This window comes from Cherax quadricarinatus, chromosome 43, assembly GCF_038502225.1.
Source record: "Cherax quadricarinatus isolate ZL_2023a chromosome 43, ASM3850222v1, whole genome shotgun sequence".
NCBI lineage: Eukaryota > Metazoa > Arthropoda > Malacostraca > Decapoda > Parastacidae > Cherax > Cherax quadricarinatus.
The window spans coordinates 1652065-1670834 of record NC_091334.1 but is presented as its reverse complement, the minus strand read 5'-3'; the positions used below and the strand labels follow the sequence as shown (position 1 = coordinate 1670834).

Here is an 18770-nt window from a genome sequence, read left to right as displayed (position 1 = left end):
AGTCACACTACAAACAGTGAGAGAAGATAAGATTTCGTTCGGATTTTTAACCCCGGAGGGTTAGCCACCCAGTATAACCCAAGAAAGTCAGTGCGTCATCGAGGACTGTCTAACTTATTTCTATTGGGGTCCTTAATCTTGTCCCCCAGGATGCGACCCACACCAGTCGACTAACACCCAGGTACCTATTTGCTGCTAGGTGAACAGGACAACAGGTGTAAGGAAACGTGTCGAAATGTTTCCACCCGCCGGGAATCGAACCCAGGCCCTCCGTGTGTGAAGCGGGAGCTTTAGCCACCAGGCGACTTCCCCTTATCCTCGTGCAGTGAAGTAACTATCCGTTAACACACACGCTACTCGAATTAGTTACGGTGCAGGTGACTCAGCAGGTATTTCTCAGGTGTATCCACGGTCTCCATCACCCTTCGTGAGTATCTCGAGAGTAGTGAATGCATTCATATATCTTGGGGCCCACGTGCAAAGGGTCTGTACCTTCGCCAGAGACCTACCACTGCAACTGTCTAATACGTCACTCTGCCCACTTTGTAGCATGGAGATACGTATATATTAATTCAGGTGTCTAGGAATGAGGTGGCAGGTTCCTGGTCTGAATTCCACAATGACGGGACAATGATCACTAGCCTAATCAGTCATAAACCCACAGACAGCCTCTATTCTACGCAGCTACAGCTTGAGAACGACACTGCGTAAAAGGCAAAATCACAACCGAAACTGATAGTCATATAAGGAAGACAACAATTAAATATCAAGTGGTAAGAAGAAAGTGTGAGGATAAAGAACTAACGGAAGATGACAGACAAGTATGCGAGGTACTGAGCAGAGGATTCAAGGAAGTATTCACTGAGAAGACGAGAGTTTTCCCCGAAGTATAAGGGGTTTAAGAAGTCAGGTGAAGATGTAGAATAGCAAACGTCGAAGTTAATGAAGCCGTTGAGAGATCTGGCTATCACAAAACCAAATTAATGGATGTTAAAATATATCCCAATATATACTGAAAGATTGCCACTATATAAAACTAGATATACCTATATGCAACTAGAGATAGAACAGTACCTGATATTTAGAATACTGCAAATTTGATCACTATATATAAGCAGGGAAATAAACAACAAAAACTCTGTTACAGATAAATATCATTGAACATGTATCCTCTGTAAATTACTTGAATAAACAATCAGAAAGAGTTTAATGATACATCTGGAGAGGAAGAACTTTAGCGCAGAAAACCAGCACGGATTTAAGGAAGGGAATTCCTGCCTTACTGTAAGAAGAGACGAAAATGGATTTACATTTTCTTGGAGTGAAGAAAGGCATTTTGTAGGGTAGCACATCGGAGAATGACCCACAAACTGAAGGTTCAGGCAGGGGTGCAAGGAAGAGTATCATAGTGAATAAATGAGTCACCGGGAATCGGTCCCCGGCACTAATGTAACGTTGTGCATGTTTCCTTACTCCTTTCCCTCTTCAGCTAGAAGTAAATAGGTACGCGGTTATTAGTCAACTGCTTTGGGTCGCTTCCTGGGGAAGAGGATTAAAAGACTCAATTGGAAATAAAACCGATAGTCCCCGATGACACACGGACTGTATCGAGCTATTGTATTGTTCGGATTAATCCTCCGGGTTAATCCGAATTAAACTTTATCACATGCTTCCATCTTCTCCAGCTCCCCATCACTGCCAAATAGTCAGCCCTCATTCACATCACCCCCACCCCCTCTCCATGGAGGAGTCTCCACAATATTTACAACTTTCCATTCTTGCTTGAGTTCAATCCTCCTACTTCCCACTTGCTACTCTAAATCTCAGCGGTTGCACTGTCTCCTAATCCTTCCCATCCTTTAATGCCTTCCCTGACTCCACCAAACATCCATACCGACTTATTACTCTGCTCATGACTATTTTTTTATAAATTTTATTTCCTGTGTGTGTGTAGTATAGGCAACCAGCTGGTAATGTCCACACGTTAATAGGCCTTCGGCTCTACTGAAGAGAACTCTTGAAGCTGTCTCTTAGCTAGATTCCGACCCCATAGTGAAACACTTGACGATATCAGTGCCCTGGAGTATACCTGGAGAGGGTTGCGGGGGTCAACGCCCCCGCGGCTCGGTCTGAGATCAGGCCTCGTAGTGGATCAGGGTCTGATCAACTAGGCTGTTACTGCTGGCAGCACACAAACTGACGTACGAACCACAGCCCGGCTGGTTAGGTACTGACTTTAGGTGCCTGTCCAGTGCCTTCTTGAAGACAGTCAGGGGTCTGTTGGTCATTCCCCTTATGTATGCTGGGAGGTAGTTGAACAGTCTTGGGCCCCAGACACTTATTGCATTGCCCCTCAGTGTACTCGTTACACTCCTGCTTTTCATCGGGGGAATGTTGCATCTCCTGCTGAGTCTTTTGCCTTCATAGGGAGTGATTTTTGTGTGCAAGTTTGGTTCTAATTCCTCTAGGATTTTCCAAGTGTATATTATCGTGTATCTCTCTCGCCTATGTTCCAGGGAATACAAATCAAGGGACTTCAACAGTTCCCAGTAATTTAGGTGCCTTGTCGTACTTATGTGTACCTTAAAAGTTCTTTGTACACTCTCCAGGTCAGCAGTTTCTCCAGCCTTGAAGAGGGCAGTTAGTGTACAGCAGTATTCCATCCTAGAGAGAGAACAAGAGATTTGAAGTGAATCATCATGGGCTTGGCGTCCCTAGTTTTGAAGGTTCTCATTATCCATCCTATTATTTTTCTAGCATATGCGGTAGTTACATTGTTGTAGTCTTTGAAGGCGAGATCCTCTTGACATTATCACTCCCAGGTCCTTCACATTACTTTTTCGCTCTATTGTATGGTTAGAATTTGTTGTATACCCTGATACAGTTTTAATTTCCTCAAATTTTCCATATCTGATTAGTTGAAATTTCTCTTCATTGAACTTCATAATGTTTTGAGCGGCCCATTTGAAGATTTGGTTGATGTCCGCTTGGAGTCTCGCTGTGTTTTCGATGGAGGTCACCGTCATGGCAGCTCGGATGTCATCCGCAAAGGAAGACAGGGAGCTATGGCTTACATCTGTCTATGTCAGATATGAGGATGAGGAATAGGATTGGAGCGAGTACTATGCCTTGTGGAACAGAGCTTTTCACCGTGGCTGTCTGGGACTTTACTCTGTTTACTATTACTCTTTGTGTTCTATTTGTCAGGAAGTTGTAGATCCATCTACCAACTTTTCCTGTTATTCCTTTATCACGCATTTTGTGTGCTATTACACCATGGTCACACTTGTCGAAGGCTTTTACAAAGTCTATGTATACTACATCTGCCTTTTGTTTATCCTCTGTAGCATCCAGGACCTTCTCATAGTGGTCCAGTAGCTGGGACAGGCAGCAGCGACCTGCTCTAAACCCGTATTGCCCTGGGTTGTGTAACTGATGGGTATCTAGGTGGTTGGCGATCTTGCTTCTTAGAACCCTTTCCAAGATTGTTATGATATGGTATGTTAGTGCTATCGGTCTGTAATTCTTTGTAATTACTTTACTGCCACCTTTGTACAGTGGGGCTGTCTGCTGTTTTTAGTGTGTGTGGGATGATCCCTGTGTCCATGCTCCCTCTCCATAGAATGCTGAAAGCACATGACAGGGGCTTCTTGCAGTTCTTGCTGAACACGCAGTTCCATAAGTCTGGGGCTGGGGCAGAGTGCATGGGCATGTCATTTATTGCCTTTTCAAAGTCTTGTGGTGTTAGGATAGTATCAGAGATTTTGAGATGACCAAACTTTTTGTCTCGTTCACAAAGAATTCATTTGGGATGTCGACCCTTAGTCTGGGTAATGGCTTGCTGAACACTGAGTCGTATTGGGACTTTAGTATCTTACTCATTTCTTGGCTGTCATCTGTGTATGTCCCATCTCGCCTAAGCAGGAGCCCAATACTGGATGTTGTTTTTTCCTTAGATTATGGCTTTTAGTTTTTCCTGCGATTCTTGTCTCCTGTAAGATTCCTTCAGCTTAAGTTCGATATTTGCTTTGTCACTGACCAGTGCCTCCCTTCATATTTGAGATATATTGGCCTCTCTCAGCAGCTCTGTGATTCTTCGCCTTCATCTGTCTCTCTCTTTCTAGTTTACATTTTCTCTTTCTTTTTCTTAATGGAATATGCCTTGAGCAGATCTCAAGAACCGCAGATTTTTTTTTTCTAGGCAAAAGTTCGGATCCGTGTTGCTTTAGGTATCTTCCCAGCTTGTTTCATTTAGGATATGATTTACTTGTTCCATTGTATGTTTTTGTTACTGAAGTTGAATTTTGTGAAGACACCTTCATGACTGATCACATTTTGCTGGTCACGAGCCCTGTACATACATGTTTGTACCTCTGTTATGTTGTGATCTGAGTGTATTGTCTTTGATACGGTTATATTACGTATCAGATCGTCTTTGTTAGTGTAGATGAGGTCCAGCGTATTTTCTAGTTTTGTAGTCTCTAATGTTTCCTGGTTTAAGATGAATTTGGTGCAGAGATTTAATAGCTCGTACGTGTGTGAATTTTCATCTGAGCTGCCTCCAGAGGTGATCACTGCTAAAACATTGTTTGCTGCACCCCTCTATTTCAGGTGTCTCAGGTTGAAATCTCCCATTAGTAACATGTTTGGTGCAGGAGTTGGGAGATTTTCCAGACAGTGGTCAATTTTCAAAAACTGCTCCTGGAATTGCTGGGAAGTTGCGTCTGGAGGCTTGTATACCACCACAATGACAAGGTTTTGGTTTTCAGTCTTCACCGCCAAAATTTCTACATCATTTGAGGTGTTTAGTAGTTCTGAGCAAATGAGCGACTCTGACATACAGGCCAACTCCCCCTTGTTGCCTGTTTAGTCTGTCGCATCAGAATAGGTTATAACCTGGGATCCATATTTCGTTGTCAAAATGATCCTTTATGTGGGTCACTGTGAAAGCTTAGGCTTCCCGATATCATCAACTCGTGCAGGGAACCCATTTTATGTTATCGACTCTGACTCTTATGGGTTTAGCACTTCCATGTTTAAAACACTGTGTCATGGGCACTATAATAAAAAAAAAACTCAAGATAACTTTGTTCCAGTAAAGTAACTACAGTAATAAGTGTTCCCACAATGTCGGATAATTACACTACGTATATTCGCTTAGTGTAGTTATTATTATTATATTAACGAGATAATCACGGTTGATCCAAGGAATAGGAGTGTAGCTCAAATTCTTTGAATCACGATCCCTTCATCAGCACCAAGGCACCTGCCTCCCACTTCTAAGGTAACTGCCATATAGAATAGGCTAACCAGGGCTGGATTTAGAGATGGTGAAGCCCTTAGCTATGGGAAGCTATAGATGGCCTATTTGACAAGTTTTAGCAGAATAAAGCTGTGTAACGAATGAACTTTGCAAGATGCATTGTAAGAACCCCGTGTAGGGCTACCTGGGTTACTCCATTGCAACTTAAAGAAATTGCTTTTAATTATTCAGTTTGAATATATTTATCAGTAAGAAAATAATAGTGTAATTCGTTCCCAGTGACTGAATGTAATTCGTTCCCAGTGACTGAGTGTAATTCGTTCCCAGTGACTGAATGTAATTCGTTCCCAGTGACTGAATGTAATTCGTTCCCAGTGACTGAATGTAATTCGTTCCCAGTGACTGAATGTAATTCGTTCCCAGTGACTGAATGTAATTCGTTCCCAGTGACTGAATGTAATTCGTAGGAGTAAAGTACTGTTGTAAATTTGCAATTGCCAGAAAATAAAACATAATTCACGAACTGTAACATGAATAACATTGTTAAGACATAAGACTCAATCAGTTTACATTTTCTTTATTTTTCTTATACGAAAACTCATGAACGATGTCGTCAAAAGATAAGATGGGTAGTGTATCACTTTCTGTATGTGTTATACTACTAGGTGCAAACACCTTGTCTTATATCAGTTAGTTGCAGCTCAGTTTTAATTATCTTTAATCATGAAGATAATCTTTCTGAGCAGTTTGCTACTATTAAACTTAAAGATAGTCGTAGTATTGCTTCAACATGAGAAAAGGCTAAATGAATCTTGTAAGTAGTGTCGTAGTATTGCTTCAACATGAGAAAAGGCTAGATATTTGAGTCTTGTAAGTAGTGTGTCAGGTATGGCTTCAGAATTGGATTCAATTAAGCATAAGCAAATGAAAAACAAATTCTGAAATTTTATGAGGCTTCTTCAGATTGTGAGCCCAAAGCTGTTGTTTAACTTATGCCGTGAGGGTAACCGCACACTGCGGATGTTTCCACAGTTTAACTGTCATACATAATAAGGTAAGCAAACACTGGGCGTTCCCACAGTGTAACTACAGTATCATACAGAATAGAATACAAGCACAGTGACGGTGTTCTGACAGTAAACATTCAGAGAATAGGGTAGCCTCACATTTTGGTTGCATCCAAATTTATTAAACAAGTCTATGACCATCAATGTCCCCTCGCCATATATACTTAGATGGGGTTGTAAGAGGTGCGGAATCAAAATATAATTAATGTGAATAGCAGTGTTAGTTGTAACAGTTACACTTTACCGCTGGCACAGTTCTTTTGGGAAATTTTATACAGAATTGGCAGTGTGTAGCGAATGAGTTCGGAAGAATGTGTGAAAAAACAGGAAACTGAACATAGAAAAGAGCAAGGTCATGAGAGTAACAAAAAATTGTAAGTATATGTAATAAAAAACTGGATATTAGATAGGGACGATATTTGGAAGCCGACGTGTCAGCAGAAGGATCTATGGAAATTGAGGTGAATCACAGTATTGACCAAGGAAAAGGATAGGTAGTAGGAAGAATACTGAGTATTGGAAAAAAGAAAAACGAGGAATGTACTAGAGTACAGTGGTACCATCACTTCATGTGGGTATGAGGTATGGGCTTTAATGAAACATTGCGAGGGGAGGCTGGAGGCAGTGATGTCATGTTTAAGAGCAATGTGTGGTGTAAATATTATGCAAAAAAAAAAAAAAAAAAATCGGAGCCTGGAAATTAGATGTCGTTGTGAGATTATGAGGACAGTGGAGTGGTTGTTGAAAAAGTTTGGGCATATAGAGGTTAAGGAAGAATAGTATAACCAATTGTCTTTGAAAGGGTTCTAAGAAGTAAGATCACCACCCATCTAGATACCCATCAGTTACACAACTCAGGGCAACATGGGTTTAGACCACGTTGCTCCTATCTGTCCCAACTACTGGACCACTACGACAAGGTCCTGGTTGCTCTAGAAGACAAATAGAATGTAGATGTAATATACACAGATTTTGTAAAAGCCTTTGGAAAGTGTGACCATGTGTAATAGCGCAAATAGAACACTAAGAGTAGTAGTCAACAGAATAAAGTCTGAGGCAGCTACGGTGAAAGCTCTGTTCCACAAGGCACAGTACAGACGATGCACCATCCCCCCAATGAAAAGCAGGGGTGTCACTAGCACGTTAAGAGACCGTACAATAAGTGTCAGGGGCCCGAGACTGTTCAACTGCCTCCCAGCACACATAAGGGGGATTACCAACAGACCCCTGGCAGTCTTCAAGCTGGCACTGGACAAGCACCTAAAGTCAGTTCCTGATCAGCCGGGCTGTGGCTCGTACGTTGGTTTGCGTGCAGCCAGCAGCAACAGCCTGGTTGATCAGGCTCTGATCCACCAGGAGGCCTGGTCACAGACCGGGCCGCGGGGGCGTTGACCCCCGGAACTCTCTCCAGGTAAACTCCAGGTAAACTCGCCCCCAACTTGTTCCTCATCTTCATTTCGGACATAGACAGGGATATAAGCCACAGCGCAGTGTCTCCCTTTGCAGATGACACCCGAATTTGCACGAGTATCCTCTAATGAAGACACTGCAAGACTCCAGGCGGACATCAACCAAATCTTTAAATGGGCTGCAGAAAACAATATGAAGTTCAGTGATGAGAAATTCCAATTACTCCGATATGGAAAGCGTGAGGTAATTAAAATTTCATCAGAGTATAAAACAAATTCCGACCACACAATAGAGCGAAAAGACCTGGGGTGATTATGTTAGAGGATCTCACCTTCATGGACCATAACATTGTATCAATCACATCTGCTAGAAAAATGACAGGATGGATAATGAGAACCTTCAAAACCAGGAATGCCAAGCCTATGATGACACTCTTCAGGTCGCTTGTTCTGTCTAGGCTGAAATATTGCTGCACACAAACTGCACCTTACAAGGCAGGTGAAATTGCTGACCTGGAAAATGTACAGAGAACCTTCACGGCGCGCATAACTGCGATAAACCACCTAAGTTACTGGGAACTCTTGAAGTTCCTAAACCTGTACTCCCTAGAACGCAGGAGGGAGAGATACATGATTATATATACCAGGAAAATACTAGAGGGACTAGTGCCAAACTTGCACACAAACATCACTCCCTACGAAAGCAAAACACTCGGCAGACTGTGCAACATCTTCCCAATGAAAAGCAGGGGTGTCACTAGCACGATAAGAGACAACACAATAAGTGTCAGGGGCCCAAGACTGTTCAACTGCCTCCCAGCATACATAAGGGGGATTAACAATAGACCCCTGGCTGTCTTCAAGCAGGCACTGGACAAGCACCTAAAGTCAGTACCTGACCAGCCGGGCTGTGGTTCGTACGTTGGACTGATCAGGCCCTGATCCACCATTAGGCCTGGTCACAGACTGGGCCGCGGGGGCGTTGACCCCCGGAACTTTCTCCAGGTACTCTTCAGGTAAGTGTGTATAAATCTTAGTTGGAAGGAAAAAGGGATAGGGGTCCTCATAGGAAGGGTTTGAGGGACAGTGTGGAGGTTTTGAATGGTTGGAGCTTGAACATTCAGCAGGCGTGTGTAAAGAATTTATCCCCATTTCTTCCACCGTCTCCAATGTTCATTCTCTGTAACACGATTGAAAAAGCTATTGGTGAATCGCCTCACCAATAACGGTCATGTGTCTGCTGCACGTGACTTACTCATTATAAAACCTTTTCCTCGAGAATCATGTACATTCACGTTCTTTACACGTCTTATGCGTCAGATTTTACCAGCAGCTTTCATGAAAACCAAATTAACATCATGACTTACGAAATCGTAATAACGCGACTGCAAACAAACCACGGTACGGGTGGGGTTAGAACGCATGGCGAGTGAGTCGCAAAACTCTTATTGTAGCCAGCTGGCCGAGTGGTCTGGAGTTTTACGACTCACTCGCCATAGGTTCAAACCCCACCTATACGTGCTTTGTTTAACATCACATTATTTATCATGGTCTACTGTTTCAGCCCCTTTACTGAAGAAGTCGGTAAATTTGTCGGGCTAGAACGTGACGGCGTGAATCCATATTGAGGCTCATTAACCAAATCATAATCATCAAGGTGGCTTCTTATAGTGGATTAATATTGTCATCCTCTATATGTCGTCCAGTGTTACAAGGTATACAATACCAACCAATGTATAAAAGAGACATTTATGTAATAGTAATTAACTTTATTATGGAAGTGTTTCACTCACCAGGGATTTTAACACTTCACTACAGACAAGGAAATACATAGCAGTGCGAAGATCAGTTTACAGTAGGCTGGGCACACACAATGATACCTATGTCCTGAATGGCCTAAAAAGTGGAGATATTACAGATCCCTGTGTTGTGCACAACGATATTAAGACACGACTGCAGCTTCTAAACAACAGTGTTCATTTAAATCCTCTTCCTCAGTGATAAGTTTAGCATCATTCCACTTCATTAAGTGGTCATGGCTATTCCTGTGAATATCGCAGACCTGAACAGATGCAAAAATTGTCTCCTAAGTTTTATAGTTTGTTACATTAAAGGTTTATCAAGTACACGAGGGTCATTAAGGTTTATCAAGTACACGAGGGTCATTAAGGTTTATCAAGTACACGAGGGTCATTAAGGCAGTAAGCCACCTCATAATATCCAGGATACTTTAATCCCTAAAACAGGTATTATATTGTGCATTGTTGGCCTATACAAATAACGCATAGACGTATAGACGCTATATTATTTATAGTTCAATATTACAAAAGTGTTAAACCCGCTTTTGAAAATTTATAGTGTTCCGAGTTTTTATAAATTGAGCTGCATAAGAAGATAAACAATAAACCTGCACTTACTTGCTAACATAACTTTTGTTTAATCATTAATGGTATAGCAAATGTGAGTTAATATACGAATGAAAGAGGATATATCAGCATAAGTAAGGATGGGGTGGTTAGTCAAATATGAGTAAGTAAGTTTATTCAGCTATACACAAATACAGTTACATAGAATTATCATACATAGCAGCATATGTGTAGAGAACCTGGGATAATGAGGCTTCTCAAGCAGTGTGTGGCAGAAGTCACGTCTTCATAGGTCAGGGGTCTGACTCTCAAGGATCTTGGGATAGCTCTTAGGAATGTCACACAGTGTTTCACTAGACAAACATGTCTCAGGTACAAACCATTTCACGGGCGGGGTTAGAACCCGCGAACAGAAAGTCATCAACCTCCAGACCTACGCGTTAGCCACTGGGCCAGCTAGCCACAATAAGATTCATCCAATAAGGTACCGCTGTGCTAAATGCTCGCTTAGATATACCGTAAGATGGACAAAGTTTGTAGACCACCTCCGTCCTCCAAGACAAAGCTGGAAATGGTAGATGGTGTACTATTGCTGTTACTACGTTATCTCTCTTCTTTATATAGCTATTTTGTATTTACTCGTTGTTTCCTGTAATTACAACGAAACGTCTTCCAATTATTAGCCTCACATACACGTTAATGCCTATTTTTTTTAGTTTAGTATTTTTTACTGCATCTGTACATCCCAATGTTATTCATGGCTACTTCAGTTATGTTTTGTTTCTCGGAAGAGGACTTATAGCTATATTGTTCTATAAAGTGAAACTACTCTCGTTATTAAACAGTTTTGTGAGGATTGTCACCACCGCGCACCCTTGTTTCCTCTCCTAAACTTGTCTTCAACGGTCTAAAATTTTGTTAAAAAAAAACAATAAATAAAAGAAAATGAAGTTTCCATAAAAAAACTGGGGTAACTTGCTTAAATTTAACTTGCATTGGGCCTAAGATGTTAATATGGATTTATTAATTATCTACTTCATGATTCATTTTGTTTTAACAATAACGAAAATTAACTTCAGATATGACTCTAAGGTGTATTAATTCCTGCAGACGTAGGAATACTCCATACGTGTGTATCCTCTTATTATGCATACATGTCCTGAGAGTACGTATATCCCTGCATATGTGGTATACTACATAATGTATAGGTGACTTGATAGCCATAGAACTCTCTTAAAGATGCCACCTTATTAAAAATTTAATAAAACCAATAACAACGGATGTCCTGTCTCTTTAAGATTAGATACGTTACATAGGAATGTTCCATCTGTTTCACTTAGGTTTGTATTATATACTTCAAAATCAAAGCATGATACTTTTTATTAGATGTAGTATACAACGATAGGGACATGGAAACGTTGCCAACAGTAAAATAGGGAAAATGCATGTTAGCAACCACTTATTGTCTTGGCATAGTGTCATATTACTGGTGTGGTTGTTGAGTACAATACTTAGCATTATGATGAAGAGGAGTAGAGGGTGCGGTGTTGAGTTGGCATCAAGTGTAGTATATGGTACTAACGAGGTGCGTGGGCACAGACAACGACCCCTGCTCGCCAAACCCGTGCTTCCCTGGTGTCGACTGTAGCCGGGGTCCAGAAGGAGCCCGCTGTGGAGCCTGTCCAAGGAACTTCCTGGGAGACGGACGCAACTGCAAGCCAGGCATCACATGTGCTGACCGTCCATGTGCCAGAGGTGAGTAACTCTCTTCTGCTCAGTCTTATTCATAGTACTGCTACAATAATATCTTTAAAAAGTCACCTAAAGCTTCATTGCTTGCAAATATTTAAAGTATTCAACTGAAGCTTTGCTTTAACTAAGTGTATCACGTCTGTAATCAGGTCAGTATACAAGGTAAACTTCACACACACACACACATACACACACACACACACACACACACACACACACACACACACACAGTAGGGACACCGCGTGCGCGAGTCACACCTTCCGTACTCCGCGAATATAAGCAAGGGGTGCTAAGTGTGTTAGAGTAGTGAACAATTTCTTGAAGCGATTTACAATCTGCCTGAGCCACATAAGTGTGGGGAGAGCCACAATTTTGTAAGTGATCTAGACAGATCTAGAAAGTAAAGCGTGGTGGCGCATCCAGAGCAGGCAGGGCTCAGGCGATGTTGTCACGTGTCACCCAAGAAAGATAATAAAGTGAAACAATCGTGTGACCAGTGAAAGAAATACAGTGAATAGTGTACATTATATAACGAGAAGAAACTGAGGTGGATCTATGCCAGGACGTCACATCGAGCTGGACAATCTACAGGCTGCTACAGCTGCACTGCAAGTACTGTAATCACCTATGCGTGGTTGTTTGGGTGTGGGTTCCGGGTTCCAATTAACTGCCAAGCTGAGTGTGAACGGTCCAACTCTCCTAGCACGATAAAGAATAGACACTCAAGTACTCAATAAGGAATAGCAATTGGTAATCTATGGAACAAGTTACTATAAGCCAAGGTGGTAGTAAAAGCACCATTGTAAGTAGGTGTGGGTCAAGTCACAGGAGGGTGGGGGTCAGGCCACAAAAGGTTGTGGTCAGGTATGGGACCACTGAGACTCCACATAACACTCCAACGCACAATTCCACCTACTTTTCAGACACTTAATAAACCCACACGTAATTCCACACAATTCCACACACACACACACACACACACACACACACACACACACACACATACACTCCCCCCTTCCCCACCAACCTATCACTCCTTCCCCTGATCCCCCCCTCTCTCAATCACCCTCCTCCTCCCCACATCTCCCTCTTTCCCCCCTCTCCCTCTCTCCCATTCTCCCCCTTGCTTCTCCCTCCTCACTCCCCATATTCCCCCCTAAATCCCCCTCCCCACCCCTCTCCCATATAGCCACTGTCCAGAGTTCCTCCTCTACCTCCCCCCCACACTCAGACAAACACATTACTAACCTAACACACATAATTACATAAGTTTTCCATTCTGAGGCAATCAAAATAAAAAAAATGGGTTGCCAGAGAGTAGGAAGGAAAACCAAGGGACAGGAGGATGAATCTGCAAAGGAAGATTGGGCAGCAGAGCTCACAAAAAGGGAACATGAATGGGAAAAGAAGCTAGAAGAACTTAGCATGAGAATGGAAGAGAGGATAGATATGGAAAGCAAGAAGTGGGAGATGCAAGTCATAGCAGCAGAGGCTAGGATACAGAGATTAGAAGTGGAACTGAAAAATCTGGAACAGCCTAAAGAACTAAAGAACATTTTGGGAATGACATCAGAGACTGCTACCTCAGTCACAAATAAGGGGACTGTAGGGATAGAAGGAGCAAAACTACACGTAGAAGCTCCATCAGAGGGGACAGTAGTAAATGAAAGAGCTAAGCTATATGTGGAGGCCCTAACAGACCACAGCAGAGCCCAGGGAAAGCCGAGAAGGGAAAATGACAGGCCACTGAGCCCAAGTATAATAAATAGTGAAACTGAAGAAAGGAAAGCTGCAATGGAGAAAATTAAATTGAATGAGTGGATACACAAGGATACACAGTGGGAGAATGAAAGGGAGAGGTCAGTCTTTGTGTATGGGCTCCAGGAAGTTGAAGGGGAAACATATGAAGCAAGAAAACAAAGGAAAAAAAAAAGCAATTGAAAGCATCATGAAAGCAATAGGAGAAGATGACATGACCCAGCTGGAAAATTTTCGGAGAATAAGGGGATTTGCAAGAAAAACCCGGCCAGTGAAAGTGACTTTCAAGGCAGAATCGACTCGGACCAGGATCCTGCAGGAGAAAGCAAGATTAAGGGACATGCTGGCATACAGGAAGGTGTATCTCGACCACGACAGAACACAAGAAGAAAGGCAGAAACTGAGAGAGATGGTACAAAGGCGAAAGGAGGAAAGAGAGGGGATGGAGGAGACAGACAGGAGATCCCAGACCCAGGAAGAAGATCAAATACAGCCTCCCTCACAACTTCCTATAGAATCCCCCCAACCAGGTCAACCCCAGTGCAATCAACCATTCTAAACCAAAACACCCATGCCATATCCAATGCCCCCACCCAATGCATTACAAACTCCACCCCCACAGCAACCACCCATAGTTCCTTATCAGGTTTCTCACTTCCCCAACCCCAATATACCCCCCAGACCACAGTTTTAGAAAAGAAGTTGAAGGTGTGGTATACAAATGCAGATGGAATAACAAATAAATGTGAGGAGTGGCAAGAAAGAATCAAGGAGACATCCCCAGACATAATAGCACTCACAGAAACAAAACTCACCAAAATGATAACAGATGCAATCTTTCCACCCGGATATCAAATCCTCAGGAAAGACAGAGGGAGGAGAGGGGGAGGAGGAGTTGCACTGCTCATTAAAAACCACTGGGGTTTTGAGATAATGGAAGGAATGGATGGCACGGGCGAAAGAGACTACTTAGTAGGAACAATCCAGTCTGAGGGACAAAGTGATAATTGCAGTAATGTACAACCCACCACAGAACTGCAGGAGGCCAAGAGAAGAATACGATGAGAGCAACAGAGCAATCGTCGACACACTAGCCGAGGTGGCCAGAAGAGCACACATGGGGGGAGCAAAGTTACTAGTTATGGGTGATTTCAATCACAAGGAGATTGACTGGGAAAAACCTGGAGCCCCATGGGGGTCCCAAAACATGGAGAGCCAAGATGATGGATGTGGTACTGGAAAACCTCATGCATCAACATGTTAGAGACACTACCAGAGAGAGAGGTGAGGATGATCCAGCAAGATTGGACCTTCTATTCACCTTGAGTAGTTCGGACATCGAGGATATCATGTATGAAAGGCTCCTAGGAGCTAGTGATCATGTGGTTCTGTGCTTTGACTACATACTTGAGCTTCAAGTGGAGAGAGTAGCAGGAACAGGATGGGAAAAAACAAACTACACAAGGGGGAACTACTCAGGCATGAGGAACTTCCTGCAAGACATCCAGTGGAAGAGGGAACTGACAGGAAAACCAGTACAAGGAATGATGGACTATGTGACAACAAAATGCAAGGAGGCAGAGGAGAGGTTTGTTCCCAAGGAAAACAGAAATAATGGGAAGAACAGAATGAGTCCTTGGTTCACCCAAAGGTGTAGGGAGGCAAAAACTAGGTGTACTAGAGAATGGAAAAGGTACAGAAGACAGAGAACTCAGGAAAATAAAGAGATTAGCCGAAGAACCAGAAACGAATATGCACAGATAAAAAGGGAGGCTCAGCGACAATATGAAAATGACATAGCAACGAAAGTCAAGACTGACCCGAAGCTGTTGTATAGCCACATCAGGAGGAAAACAACAGTCAAGGACCAGGTAATCAGACTGAGGAAGGGCGATGGGGAGTTCACAAGAAACGACCGAGAGGTATGTCAGGAGCTCAACACGAGATATAAAGAAGTATTTACAGTGGAAACCAGTAGGTCTCCAGGAAATCAGAACAGGGGGGTACACCAACAAGTGCTGGATGAGGTACACATAACCAAGGAGGAGGTGAAGAAGCTGCTATGTGAACTTGACACCTCAAAGGCGGTGGGACCAGGCAACATCTCTCCGTGGGTCCTTAGAGAGGGAGCAGAGATGCTGTGTGTGCCATTAACAAAGATCTTCAACACATCCATTGAAACTGGGCAACTCCCTGAGGTATGGAAGATGACAAATGTAGTCCCAGTTTTTAAAAAGGGAGACAGACATGAGGCATTAAACTACAGACCTGTATCACTAACGTGTATAGTATGCAAAGTCATGGAGAGGTCATCAGGAGGAGAGTGGTGGAGCACCTGGAAAGAAACAAGTGTATAATTGACAACCAGCACGGTTTCAGGGAAGGAAAATCCTGTGTCACAAACCTACTGGAGTTTTATGACAAGGTGACAGAAGTAAGACAAGAGAGAGAGGGGTGGATCGACTGCATTTTTTTGGACTGCAAGGCCTTCGACACAGTTCCTCACAAGAGGTTACGGCAAAAGCTAGAGGATCAGGCACACATAACAGGAAAGGCACTGCAATGGATCAGAGAATACTTAACAGGGAGGCAACAACGAGTCATTGTACGTGACGAGGTGTCAGATTGGGCGCCTGTGACAAGCGGGATTCCACAGGGGTCAGTCCTAGGACTTGTGCTGTTTTTGGTATGTGAATGACATAACGGAAGGGATAGACTCAGAAGTGTCCTTGTTTGCAGATGATGTGAAGTTAATGAGAAAAATCAAATCGGACGAGGATCAGGCAGGACTACAAAGAGACCTGGACAGGCTACAATCCTGGTCCAGCAACTGGCTCCTTGAGTTTAACCCTGCCAAATGCAAAGTCATGAAGATTGGGGAAGGGCAAAGAAGACTGTAGACACAATATAGTCGAGATGGCCAAAGACTGCAAACCTCACTCAAGGAAAAAGATCTGGGGGTGAGTATAACACCGAGCATATCTCCTGAGGCGTACATCAATCAGATAACTGCTGCAGCATACGGGCGTCTGGCAAACCTACTGATAGCGTTCCGATACCTCAGTAAGGAATAGTTCAAGACTCTGTATACCATTTACGTCAGGCCCATACTAGAGTATGCAGCACCAGTCTGGAATCCACACCTGGTCAAGGAAGTCAAGAAATTAGAGAAAGTGCAAAGGTTTGCAACAAGACTAGTCCCAGAGCTAAGGGGATTGTCCTACGAAGAAAGGTTGAGGGAAATCGGCCTGACGACACTGGAGGACAGGAGGGTCAGTGGAGACATGATAACGACATATAAAATACTGCGCGGAATAGACAAGGTGGACAGAGACAGGATGTTCCAGAGAAAGGACACAGAAAGAAGAGGTCACAATTGGAAGCTGAAGACTCAGATGAATCAAAGGGATGTTAGGAAGTATTTCTTCAGTCATAGAGTAGTTAGGAAGTGGAATAGCCTAGAAAGTGAACCATACATAGTTTTAAAGCGAGGTATGATAAAGCTTATGGACCAGGGAGAGAGAGGACCTAGTAGCAATCAGTGAAGAGGCGGGGCCAGGAGCTATGACTCGACCCCTGCAACCACAAATAGGTGAGTACACACACACACACACACACACACACACACACAGCTTCGTTTTAAGCGCTTTTTTACTGTTTTCATTTATCTGACATTTAATTGTAACTAAATAAATTTGCATCAAAACACTGTAGAAACAAGCTTCACTTTTACATCAAACACTCATGGTGTACTAGACTTAACCATTTAACTAAAGTAGGAATCATTCTTAAAGGCCAGAATCATGGAGGAGAGAGAGGCCTTTACAACACTGAGAGTCAGTTGCCCTTAAACAATAATACCTAACCCAATCCCTGCTACTAGTATACTAATTACACAACACTAAATAATCTAAATGAATTAAGATTTTTCTTTGAATAACCATAATAATCATAATAATTTTTTTTATACTAGTTATAGCAGTGTTATGAGAAGACATAGTCTTTCTTCCCTTATGATCAAGTAATTAGACATTAACACATTCGAATTTAAATTTCATTCATGGTATTTTTCAGTGGATTTTGGTATTTATTTGACATTAATAACATAGTTAAACATTCACAAAGTATGAAATATACACTAAGCTTCATTTAAACGGCTTTGTTATTGATAGTTACTAAGTAGCCTAGTTGCTTAATGTAGCGCAACTGTAGTAATAAAGACGTAGAAATCAATATATAATAACACATAATTAGCAATTTTTTTTGTTCATAGAGGCATGGTTTGTCAGTGTGAATCATATACATTAACACAAGCTAAACCTTCTGTGATAGGTCAAATTTTGAAGGTATGCAGATATAGAGCAGCAGTTAGACACAAGCTGTTCTTACCTCATTATCTCTCTGCTCTCCTTGCTTGTTGCAGCCCACGTGATCATCGTGGAGAGGAAGTACAACATGTCAAACACCTTTACAAACCCGCTATTGTTTGAACCAAACATTGCCTACCGCTACTTCCACTTCCCTACCCATGAAATTATTCATAATTATTAAACACTAAGACTGAACATATATTTATATATATATATATATATAAGTCGTAATGACCGACTGTGAATGATGAATAAACAGGATACTAGACAGCGGCTGGAACTGTGATGCTGGAATATATCAGGCCGAGTGCTGTGCCACTGTGCCTGAAGCTTTATACCAGGATGATTTTCCAACCAGCACTGTTGTGACTTAGTTGTATCAGCGGCACCAACTGTGACTCTACTGTCTCATCTCGCAACCCCTAAAGCTTCATAGTATATTCTTATACCCCTAAAAGACAGATAGTCTAGTATTCTGTTTATTTTCATTATTATTCAGTCAATAGCTGTCTTTCTACAAATGCTCAGACATCACAGTTCAAAAGACCTTCTTAACTGCCGCATCCCCCACCCCTCCTTCAGAGAGTTGTCACCTCCAGGACTCAAGTCTGACCAATCGGTTTTCCCGAATCCCTTCATAACATGCTAACCGCACCTCAAGCCATGAAAACTGTCTCTACTCAGTACGATCCAACATGTTTACGTAAATCTGTTGGGTGTTGAATCTTCTATCACTTAAAACCTTATTTACTTATTTGCCCCTTCGCTCCACCCGTTTCTGGCA

At 42.5% G+C, this 18770-nt stretch overlaps 1 protein-coding gene across 3 annotated transcripts in view; it reads left to right on the top strand.

Moving 5' to 3' along the window:
- The window catches only part of Tsp (Thrombospondin), a 346683-nt gene that overhangs the window by 288904 nt on the left and 39009 nt on the right, over positions 1 to 18770 (top strand). For all 3 annotated transcript variants that reach the window (XM_070093496.1, XM_070093495.1, XM_070093493.1), the window contains one exon: positions 11705 to 11860. In XM_070093496.1, the coding sequence (XP_069949597.1) occupies positions 11705 to 11860 (156 nt within the window). The remainder of the gene's footprint in view (positions 1 to 11704; positions 11861 to 18770) is intronic.